Source organism: Lepidochelys olivacea, assembly GCF_965140295.1.
Source record: "Lepidochelys olivacea isolate rLepOli2 genome assembly, chromosome: 8".
NCBI lineage: Eukaryota > Metazoa > Chordata > Testudines > Cheloniidae > Lepidochelys > Lepidochelys olivacea.
Window position 1 is genome coordinate 55,100,463 of NC_140418.1, and position 11,828 is coordinate 55,112,290.

Consider the following 11,828-nt stretch of genomic DNA (forward strand, 5'->3'; position numbering starts at 1 on the left):
TTGCTTTGCCAGACTCATCCTTTGCTTCTGCTCATCCAGTTGTGCCTCATATTGCTGTTACAAATATTGTGGTTAATTTCTGTTCTGTTAGTCCTGCTGAAGAGAAGTCTGGGGTGCAATGCTTTTTGGTATTGGTTATAAGGAAACTGAGGCAGAAACATGGTTTCCATTTTTAACCTGGGGTCAGGTGTACTTGTGTGAGTGTACTGAGGATTAAGAGGTCAGTTCAGTTCCTTGAGGGAGAAGAGCTAGACAGTGACCAGGAAACTGCCTCATGCCCTAATGTCAGGTTGTGTTTTTAGATGGAACAGTGCCAGTGTCCTGATCTCCTCACCCCCATCCATGGATCTCATCCATGCTGCAACTTTTGATTTGGCTGCTTGAAGCATGAGCAGAGACTATGCCACGCAACCCACCTGTGGCTGATTTAATGATTACACACACAATGTGAGATGGCTAATTCTGTCCACTCCCCCTTTCCCAGGTAGGGAAACCTCCTTTTGCCCAATGGTACATTCACTTGTGGACCATAAGAGTAAGGGCCATTAGAGGTAGAAATGTTTTTCTCATGAAAACTAAACTTAACCATAAAAAAAAATAACCAAAGCAAAACACAGATTGGCTATAGAAAAAATATGGTGATTTTTCTTATCAGAAAACCAGACTTCAGATCTGGGTTTTCCTTGCCTTACAAAATGTGGAATGAATCCATTAGTCTGCAGATCACTAATATAACAGGGAGCACATTCTCTAATTTAGTTACTAGTCTCTGACTGAAAACTTCAACTTGATGTAAAACTGCATCATTCTGCTAAATATGCATAAGGACAAGATATTAGTTTTAATATCAGTTTAGCATTCTCTTTCCATCCCTTCTTCCTTGTTTCTCTCCTTATGTTGCACTGTTCTTTATGGTCTTGTGCTTCTTTTGCATGCTGCCTTTTTAACTGCTTTATAATATTCCTCTCTTCTGGACACTATTCTGTCTTGCCTTATTTGAGGTTATTACAGTTTCTATTCTCTTTCTGTGGCTTCCCTTCTCATTCATATTCTTGCTTTTTTTCCTTTTTCCCTCCTCTGCTGCATCTGACTGTACTCCTTTCTGTCACTAGGACCCCAAGAGCTCCCCTCTGCTTCCTCCGGACCTGTTAAAGAGTCTGGCTGCCTTGGAGGAGGAGGAAGAGCTGATTTTGTCTAATCCTCCTGATCTTTACCCAGCTCTGCTGGGGCCTCTCGCCTCTCTTCCTGGACGAAGCCTCTTTGTATGTATTTGACTTAATTCTGCTGCTTCTCACTCTAATTCTGGCATCTTTTTTCTGTGAAGTTGCAAGATGTGTGAAATTTTGTTTTCCCTTGTTGAGTTAGTCTCTGCCTGCGAGTTTAAACAAGCTGCTGGCTCATTAGCTCAGGATAATTGAGGAGGAGATTTATAAAAAATAGAATAGCAATTGATCCAGTTTCTGGACTCTTGGCTTCTTCAGAATTCAAAATAATTGCTTTGTTTAAAAGTGTTAAGACCACAAGCAAAACATTGATCCAGAATCTATAAAACTATGCCTTCCACAGTGGAATAGGCTTGGTTACTCACAAGATTCTATTTTATCCATATGTAAAATCATATTGTTTTCATGTATTATGAAAACAATGATTATATGTTACATAATATGAAAAAATAATTTTTTAAAAATGCAAAAAATCACAGAAGGAAGAAAATACCTTTTTAGAAAAGAATTGGAAGTATATGGATAAAGAATAAGGTTAACTTTCAGTCTTGTAGATTACAACAAGGTTTGGTGGGAAATCTTGAATGTTATGTTTTAGTAGCATACTAGAGCCGCCTTAATTGACGTTGACCGGGAGAACCATTGAAAACTGCTGAACGTTGTGAATTAGTAACAGAATATCAATTAAAAAGCATTATTTCATATTTTTATTATGGCAATTGTAGTTTAAAGTTACAATTGATTAAATACCCTGTAGAATATCTTGTGACAATACTGAAGTCTTAGTAATACTTAGATTTATAAAATGAAGAGGCGTGTCTCCTGAATGCATTGGGAGCCTCTGATTCATACATAATAGAAAATAAATCAAAGAAAGAACATCTTCACACAATTCTGAACAACCAACAGCACAAATATAAAACAAATTCCCCTCTTCTTAAATCTTGTATTCCCCCCATATTTGAACCAATCTTTGCTAAGAAGTGGAGGGAGGCCAGCTTTGAGTGGTTTGGAATTGCCAAATTTGGCATTTGTCTGAATTATAAAACATTTTCCAAGTACCAAGTTGTCACCCTGGCAAAACCCAATAAGCTAGCCTCTGCTTATTAGAAAACTGACAGGGGAATTCCTGGTCATTTGACAGGATCAAACACAAAGATGTTCCTGATACGAAGGTCTAAATTCTAGGAAAGGACTACAATGCAGGCTGCAGTGTAATCCAGAGGATTTAATTTTAAATAATTTTAAATGAATTTAACAAAGTATTGAGTGATGCCCCAATTTTAATTTTGACTTTGTCACATACAATTCATTTGTGACTTACACAGTCATCCTGAACTCTGTGGCACTCGCTGCCCACCGGCACATAAATTTTTATATTATGTGGATAGATCCAACTTCCTGAAAATTGATTCACATTTACCCTCTGTTCCAAACGGGAACATCATGCCAAAATGCCTCGTGCTGGTTTGAGGTGCATTATTGCTGACCCCTTAACACTAGCAGTTAAGTAGGGCAGAAGGGAGAAAAACTAGTGGGGACTCAATTGAGGGGTGTGAAGTTAAAAATGACAAGAGATTCCCTGCTGTCTGTGGAGGGTGACTGCTGGCATTGTACTGGCTCTCCTTGTTTCTAGCTGCTAAACTGCTTTATAAGAAACTTAAATACATAGAGCAATGGTCTCCAACCTTTTTACACCCAAGATCACTTTTTGAATTTAAGGGCAACCCAGGATCTACCCCGCCCCTTCCCCAAAGGTAAGTGCCACCCCCTTCAAGGTTCTGAATGGCTCTGCACCATTAAGACAGCACGAAGATTAGGAGTAGCATGAGTACAGCAGGCCCAGCTGTGTGGGGGGTGTGGAGGGGCAGGGCACTTACCTTGCGCAGCCCCTGCCACACGCTGCTCCCGGAAAAGGAAGAGCAAGCCCCTGGGGTGGGCAGGGGTCTCTGCGTACTACCCCTCTCTTCAGGCACTGCTCCCATTGGCCACCGTTCCCTGTTCCCAGCCAATGGGAGCTGCGGGGGCGGTGCTTGCAGGCAGGAGCAGTGTGCAGAGACCTCTGCCCTCCCACCCCTGGGACCTCAGGGGCATGCTGGCCGCTTGCAGGAGCAGTGTGGGGCTAGGGCAGGCAGGGAGCCTGCCTTAACAGCCCCGCTGCACCACCGGACATCACAATTGACTGGGAGAGTCTCCAGGATCGACCAGTCAATCACGATCAACCAGCTGGAGACTACTGACCTAGAGTAACATACAGAACGTAATACAAGTAATTACTATAGTTCCCAAAGGGGTGTGTGATAGGGCCTTCGGTGGCCAGACAGCCTAGTGGCTAGATCATTGGTTAGGGAGGGCTGAAGGGGGACCTGAGCTCTCCTCCTCCTCCCTCAGGTCCCGGCCCAGGATCCTGTGTCACTCACCCCTAAGCAGGGGAGATAGACCTTCCTTCCTGCTGTGAAGTGGGCTTCAGGACCTGTTTTCCTGGGCTGCTCCCTATGCAAGTCATTTTAGTTTGGGGCATGGCCCTGCTAGTCCAGTTTTCCCACAGTTGGGGCTGGTCTGTAGGTTCCACTTAGGAGGGGAAGACTTACTTGCCTCCAGTGGCTGCGTTGGCAGGCAGGTTGCTGGTCTGTGCCTTCAGGCAGGCATACAGAGAGCTCCTGCCTCTTCGCCAGTCAGCCCCTGGCTGAGCCAGGCTTCCTTCTTTTCTCCCCCCTCCAGGCCTGGCATTGGCTGTAGGTATAATGGGGCGGGCTAGCTGAACCCACAGGTGTTCTTAACTCCGGCTTTGTCTGGCAATAGTCTCTGCTCCTTCACAGGATGTTACGTGATTACATATAGGAGGGGAATTGATCCAGATAATTGACTGGTAGTGGAGTGGTCTATAAAATGGTTCCCCACCTATGAACATTTGGGAAACCCTGCCATCATAAAAATTGATCAGTTCTTCCTCCTTATCCCATGTTGTGATGAGAACAAGAGAACACTTGACGTTAAAGGAGTATTTTAAAACTAATTAAAAAGGCATATACCACATAGTCACGTCTTGATGCTTCATGATACAGTAGATGTATATTTTATTTTAAGAGTTGAATTATCTTGTGACAGCTAACATATTTGGCACAGCTGCAAATAAAGATAAAATCTCTTGCCGAGGAGGTGAACTGATCATTTGGGGAAATGGGCATAAAACTCTCCCATTCTTGCTCTCCTAATGTATAACATTGCACAATTAGCTGGCTTCTTTATTGGTAGAGGGGACTGCCTTCCTCTGAAGTATCGGTTACTGACAAAGGCCAAAAGCAAGATACCAAGACTTGATAAACCAGTGGCCTAATCCAGCACGACAAATCATAAAACGGGTTTGGTTGAGATTTCATCTCAAACTTGGTGTAGTTGCTGGTGCTGAGGCATTAACTGGATTTCAGTTAATGTGATGGGTTTGTGACACTCTTCTGCATGTATCAATATTTGCTTCATCCCAATGTTGAAAATAACTTGTAAAATATTTTTGATTAACAACTTGCTTTAAAGTATTCTGGTGATTAAACAACTTGTCCTTAATGTGGCATAATGTGCTTTCTCTCTCATTCACAAATACAATAACCATCTAATGACATCTTTCCCTTTTGATTTCTGAAGAAGTCCCTACTAGAAAAACCATCGGAGCTGATGTCTCAGTCATCTTCTTTCCTGTCCCTCACTGGCTTCTCCCTAAACCAGGTATGTAAACACCAAGAACTCTTAGCCCTTCAGTATTGGAAACTTCCATTCAGCTGTGGTCGTGTTATAGAATCAGGGGGGTTACACTAGTTCCAAAAATGTACACAAGCTGGAAAGGAATTCCCAGCTATAATCTTATTCCTATAGGTAGATGGTTTTTGGGTCTTTCCATTCTGAGCTCTTAGGCACACTGTCTGGTCCCCCTGTCTCATTTGTTTGTTCCTTCTTTGTCTCCTCTTAGGGCCTGATTCTGCAGACCAACAGTCAAAACTCCCGTTGACTTCACTGGGAGTCTTGCCTTTGTAGGGCCCCAGGATTGGCCCTTAGTGTGTATATTTTTCCTTCTTTTCATCATCTGTTGCTTGCATGTTTCCCACTAAGCTACTGTGAGCATGGTCCACTGTCCAGTTACAGACCAAGTTAGGATTTTGTGGTATAGCTGGGGAGATGATTCAGGAAGTGATAGTTTATATAAGTAAAATGATTATAAAGGGGATGGGGCAAGGGGGAATAAATATGGAGTTCATGAAGTGTTTTAACCCACACCTCAAGTTCTTTCCACAGCCTTTAATGTTTCAAATAAGTCTGGTACTCAGATTAAACTCTGTTTAATATTGTAGGAAAGATATCCAAACAGCAGCATGTTCAATGAGGTATATGGGAAAAACCTGAATACCAGCACAAAAGCAGAGGTCACTCCCTCAATGGCCCATCAGGAGACATCACTATATTCTCTCTTTGAAGGGACGCCCTGGTCTCCCTCCCTTCCAGCAAGCTCAGGTAGTAATCTTGATATGGCTTCTTTCCTGCACAGGAGTTCAGAAGGCTGCACAGAAGCTATTTTCTATACCTATTGTGATATATATTGTATTGTATTTGTTAAATGTGACCTGCAAACGAAAAATTTCTATTTGCATCTTTATAGTATAGAAAGAAGGCCTGAAAGTCTTTTTCAAAGTCTGTTACCGCTTGGTGTCTTTGATACCCTGTTTTTTGATGGAAGACTACAAATGCCAGAGAATTACAGGGTTCTGACATTAAAAGAGAGAGAGAGAAACCTGAGCAACTGAGTGGGGCAAGAAATTGTAGTCCATTTTCCAAGCTATTTTATTAACACTTATTTAACTCTAATTACTGACAAACATTTGGGAGAAAAGCTCTAATGATTCAGACACACCTGCTGCTTCTGTCCTAATCCTCCAAGAAGTCCTTCAGACAAATCAGGGAAGACTAGATTTCATGGTCCTGATATTCCAAAAGTAAAGGATATAGGGTGGAGTGCTGCTTTAATACATCACAAAGAGGCAGAAAAATGCACGCACACATTTTTCCTTTACAGCTCACCTTTTAGAGACCATAATATAGTAATACAGTTAGAGTAGAAAGGAGAGGTAAATCAAGAGGCATAGGCAAGGGAGGGAAAAATTGATTTCAGAAAATGGCAAGCTGAAGCCAAGAGATGGGAACGCTCTTCCAAATGGCAGCAGCTGCAGAAGAGGTTAGTTTGTGCAGCAGAACAGAGGTGGGGGGTGCTAGATGAGATGTGGGGGTAGAAGTTTCTCAGTCTAAAAAGATGCAATTGCAGAGTGGTCTCTATTCCAGTAAGACTTATGGCAAGACCCTCCATTCTGCTTTCTATCACCTCGCCTCTTCATTTAAGTGGCCTCCTGCTACCCTATGTTATAGGGCTCTCATCTATCCTTAGGTAACATTCTCTCCTCTACCAGCTAGATCTGCTAATATTCCACACTTCCTCAACACCTCTTGCTTGGTATTCAGTACAAGCCTGAATTCCTTTCAGGCTATCGCAGATTTCTGTATAAGTCAGACTTTCTGAATTTGATGATTCATCACTTAATGCCAGACTCTTTGCAAAATGATCGAGACAGTGGAGAAAGAAAATCATTTTTGTATAAAACAATGGCTTTGGTCAAACTACAAAATAAACAAATTTCAGATTGGGAACAGGGGCTCAACACTGAAAACTGCACCCACAACATATTTGAAATAAGTTTGGCGAACTCCATTCCATTGGCTAGAAAGCCCTGCACAAAGATCTTGCTAGGAGAGTTCCAGTGGTCTCAAGTAAGCACACGTGTTTTTTTTCCGTTGGCTATCAAATAAATTATTCTACTACTGTGATGTGGCATAGTCACATTACAGTTGGCAGATTTCCAAATCCTGAAGTTAATATAATAAGGAATAAACTGACCCTGCCTCAGAGAAAAGCCTTGTGACTGCAGATATTGTAGCAGAGTTTAACATTCTCAGATGTGCAGAAAACCCTTACCAATTTTTTGACATTTCTTTTACTCTATCTTGATTTATATTGTTCAACAGATCATTCAACACCAGCCAGCCAGTCTCCTCACTCCTCCAACCCAAGCAGTTTGCCAAGCTCCCCTCCAACTCATAACCACAATTCTGTTCCATTCTCCAACTTTGGACCTATTGGGACGCCAGACAACAGGGACAGGAGGATTGCAGACCGTTGGAAAACAGATAAACCAGGTGGGTGCTAGGTTCCAGTCCTGGGGCAAATACTCCCCAAGTTAGAATCTGATGCTTTGCAGTGCCTTTTTGTTACATGCACTTTTAACCAGCCTCTGTTTGCTTTAGCAATGGGAGGATTTGGGCTGGACTATCTCCCAGCAACATCCTCCTCCTCGGAGAGCAGCTGGCACCAGACCAGCACTCCCAGCGGCACCTGGGCAACCCATGGCCCCGCTATGGAGGATTCTTCTGCTGTGCTCATGGAGAGCTTGAAGGTATATTGAACTTGAAGAGAAGAAAATAGGTTTTAGTGCTGTTGTGTAATTCCCCTATTTCCTAAATGTATTTATGGCGTGTGGAGATCTGGGTGATGAGACTCAATGCAGAATACGTGTCAAGCGTTCCAAGCACCAGACTGTTAATGTAGTGCTTGTCTGCACTTGAAATGGTACTGCAGCTACGCTACCGTAGCGCTTCGGTATAGACACTCCCTATGTCGACGGGAGAGGTTCTCCTGTCGGCACAGGTAATCCGTCTCCCCGAGAGACGGCAGCTAGGCTGATGGAAGAATTCTTCCATAGACCTAGCACTGTCTAACCTGGGGGTTAGATCAACTTAACTGTGTTGTTCAGAGGGTGTGGCTTTTTCACACCCTTGGGCAGTGTAGCTGGGTTGACCTAACCTTTTAGTGTAGACCAGGCCTTAGTACTATGAGCTGAAGGTTTCCTGCTGCAAAACCCACTAATGCAGACAACGTGTTAGGCATGTCCAGTGCTGGAAGACGTCACTGTAGGTGTCAGTTCTCTCACACTGTAGAAATCTCTCTCCTCACTTTGAAATGTCATATGGACCAGGAATAGACTGGCTGAACTAGAAGAAACCCAAACGTTAGGTCTGATTTACCATATCTGTGTCTATTTAAAAACAAGCAGTGGAAATGCAGAAGAATTCATTAGTCTGGGATGAGTTTTAAGGTAATGGGAATCTCTGTTCACGTTGTCTTGTTTTATGGGCATACAGGAAGAAGGGAGGAGAGTTAAGAGGAAGGGTCCTTTTAGTAACTAATTTGTGATCCAACCACTTACAAAAGCATCCATTCCAGTGAAGAGCATGGTATAAATACTGGGGGGAGGCAGGAGAAAATGGGAGACTTGCCAGTCTGGGAAATGTATATGAGAAGGGGCCCCCTCAACCAGGTACTAAATGCTGACCCTTGCTGGTTTTATTTCCTTAGTCCATCTGGTCCAGTTCCATGATGCATCCTGGACCGTCAGCCCTGGAGCAACTGTTAATGCAGCAGAAGCAGAAGCAGCAACGTGGACAAGGCCCCATGAATCCACCACACTGAGAATGAGGTGGCAATCCTTGCAAAGAAAGGCTCCATAAACCATGGCATGTTGGGTCTGCAGGACTCGCCCACACAGTCCTGTGCAGGTGGCAGCCCTCTCTTCTGTTCCTTGCTGTCAGGAGGGCGTAAGTGCTCCACCAACCCACTGAGTGTGCACGAAATGTCTGCAGTGCAACAAAAAACATCAGGAACTCTCCCATCCCCCCGGGCCCTCTGGAGGGAGAGAGGAACTGCTGTTTGTCTCACTCAGTAACCTGATATCACCGCCTCTCACCTTCTCCATCGTGCATGTCCCCAGCCACATGGGAAGTAAAAGCTGAGAATGAAGGGCAGATGGGAGAAGCCAATGAGAACTTCTCAATCCTTTTCCTCTCTTTGGGGAGATAAAATAGGAATCCATTAATGATTGCTTTGCTGACTGAGAATGTAGTTGAAATTATTCCTAAACATCTTTATTATTATTATTACTGTCTCAGTAGTAAGATCACACTGAATTCTTCCATACACAATGTGCTTTGTAGTCAGTGTGTAGCAATGAAAGCCCCAGTCGCTGCTCCGGTCAGAGGTGGGTGGTGACAGGGTGAGGATCTATCTCCTGGGCTAGTGAAGGAGTTTCATGAAGGAGAGTCTGGCACTTGACACCACTTCATCTTTCACTCAAAGGCTCTGGCCAGCCCTTGTGTGGGTTAGAGACTCCAGCGTAAAATGCCCTTTCTGTAGGTGTTCAAGCTACATTTGGGGACGCAGTGGGCATTGCAGTGCAAGCAAGTAACTGCTACGGGGTTTTAAATTAATGTTTCTGATTCCTGTACATTTTACTGTGGCATAGTGACCAGCCTCATAAAGGGCAGACTAGTCTGTGCATTCACAGCCTGACTCCTTTTAGTAGGTAGGTAGGTAGAAGCTTTCAGTGTTTTTGTTTTGTTTTTTGTTTTTCTTTCTACCCCCACCTTCCCCTCGTTGCTGGATGCTCGTAGTTTTTTTTCCCGATGTCAACATCTCACAAACAACGAATGGGTCCAGCACGATGGGGTAAAGAAGACAGTCAGCTGGGAAGTGTGGTATGTACACAGCCCCATAGGTATACGTCAACTCCAGACTCACATGCAGCTGAGCCCCAAACCTCCAGTTCCAGAGTGAAATTCCAGGCATCACAGGCACGTGTAATCCACACCCAGAAGAAAACATAGCGCCGTTCACTTCTGAAAAGGCGCAGAAAGGGAAATACAGCATTTTATTTGCTATTTATTAGGGGAAAAGGAAGACTGGAAATCTCATATAGAAAAAAGGACAGCATTTCTGTTAGTTTCCCAGGGAAGTTATGGAAACAAGCTAAATGTCCATTTGCAATGCTAGCCAGAGGGGCATTTTGTGTGTGATGATTCAGAATCGTTGAGCTGAGAAACAGCTGCAGAGCAAAGCACATGCAGGAGCCTCAGTGACACTGGAGTCTGGGCAGCCCCAATTACTACAAAAAGGGAAGATTAGAGCTTAATGCCCTTCATTAGGGTATGACTGGCTCCCCCATGCCCCCTGCACTAGCAACATTACTGTTCTCTGTTGCAGTTTGAAGATATATTTCCTTTGAAAGGTCTAAAGAGTGAAGCTCCCATCCTAGAGGTGGTGAATACAAACCGAAACCTTCTGTGCTTCTCTCCAGGCCCCCAGTTTGTGTATTTTGAGCTGTGCACCCAGGCAGCTGCAACATTCCAGTGCTTGAACTGTCACTGACTCTTGCACCCTAGACAAGCTAACCAGGTTCCCCATCTCACGCCCACCAGTGCCAGAGTCCCAGCCACAGAATCCCATTTCTGCATGAGAATCTGGTGTTTGGAATGTTTTCTGAGTCTTGGGCCGGGATTCCCCATCCCACCCTCCGGTGTTGGAGTTGCATAGGGCTCGGGGATTCCCAACAGAAACTGGTTTGTGTCGTAAGCTTTTTTGTGTTTTTCGTCTGTCTGTGCAAGACCTGCAGCTGCTGAAATCAGCTTTGCCTTTAATTAAACCATGTTCTCTCCATCCAGGCCTGAGTAGCATTTATTTCCTGTCTAACTGAACGGAAGTTATTTAGATTCTCTTTTTTTGTAGAAAAGGGAGCAAGGTTCATACTAAGGAATATAATATCCACGTGGGATTGAAAGATTAAGTGAGCCAGAGAGATTCTGATTGGACCCGGCATGGGAGACCCAAAAGGCAAACATAGCACAGGGGCTCTGAACATTGAACTGAAAATGATGCATGGGAGTTCCTGGCAAAGCCTTCAGTTGGAAGGCTGATTATGTCAAACCGCCAGAGCCCAGAGAATGAGTTAAACTTTAATCCTGTGGGCTGATGGAAAGATTTGGGGCTGGGGTTTCCAAACTGTGGTATGTGCATCACTGGTGATACATGAGGCTGTAACAGGGTGGGCTGTTCCTTTCTAAGGGATCCCACCTGACCCCTGTCCAAGGACTTTGCTCCTTTAAGGAAACAGGAATCCAAGGGAACCACAGACTAGCTGGGGGAATGGGGTCAGGTGTTAATCAAGTAGCTGCCACCTTAACATAAAACCCAGCTGTTAAGTGACTCCCAGGAGGAGAAGAGAATTACAGGAGAGCATCAAGTCAGGAGAGAGGCTCCCTAGGATGGGGACCAGAAAGGGAGACTGGTGGGCTGGAAAATCCCTTACGCCCTAGAAAGTGTTAATGAAGAAGATGATGATGTGAGTCATGGGCCCAGGGTAGGAGGAGACTTTTGTGTATAAAACTCCTGTGAGGCCAGTGTTGCAGTGGAACTGGCAGCTCCCTGGCTCAGAGAGAACCAAAGCAGAACTGGGAACCGGAAGCCTTGGAGTAAGGGTAAACTGGCTGAAGCTTCTTGGTGTCCAGTTAAAGCCCTGGATGTCCAGCTAAGACTCCCCCACCCCTCTGTGCCTCCCTGCTCTCTCACGTTCTCACCACCAGAGCCCCTCTATACTCCAGCCAGAACCTGTATCCTCAGTCTAACACCATTAGAGCTGGGAAGGAAATGGTTTTCCCCCCATGTGAACCTTTTTACCATTT

The 11,828-nt window shown here is 44.3% G+C and overlaps 1 protein-coding gene across 7 annotated transcripts in view; it reads left to right on the forward strand.

Moving 5' to 3' along the window:
* The window catches only part of SMG7 (SMG7 nonsense mediated mRNA decay factor), a 102,559-nt gene extending 91,753 nt beyond the window's left edge, over positions 1-10,806 (forward strand). For 5 of the 7 annotated variants that reach the window (XM_084637057.1, XM_084637055.1, XM_084637058.1 and 2 more), the window contains 6 exons: positions 1,113-1,262; positions 4,866-4,946; positions 5,567-5,726; positions 7,287-7,457; positions 7,566-7,714; positions 8,674-10,806. In XM_084637057.1, the coding sequence (XP_084493183.1) occupies positions 1,113-1,262; positions 4,866-4,946; positions 5,567-5,726; positions 7,287-7,457; positions 7,566-7,714; positions 8,674-8,787 (825 nt within the window). In that variant the 3' untranslated portion in view covers positions 8,788-10,806. The remainder of the gene's footprint in view (positions 1-1,112; positions 1,263-4,865; positions 4,947-5,566; positions 5,727-7,286; positions 7,458-7,565; positions 7,715-8,673) is intronic. The other 2 variants (XM_084637060.1, XM_084637061.1) reach the window with 1 other exon arrangement.
* Positions 10,807-11,828: the final 1,022 nt, after the last annotated feature.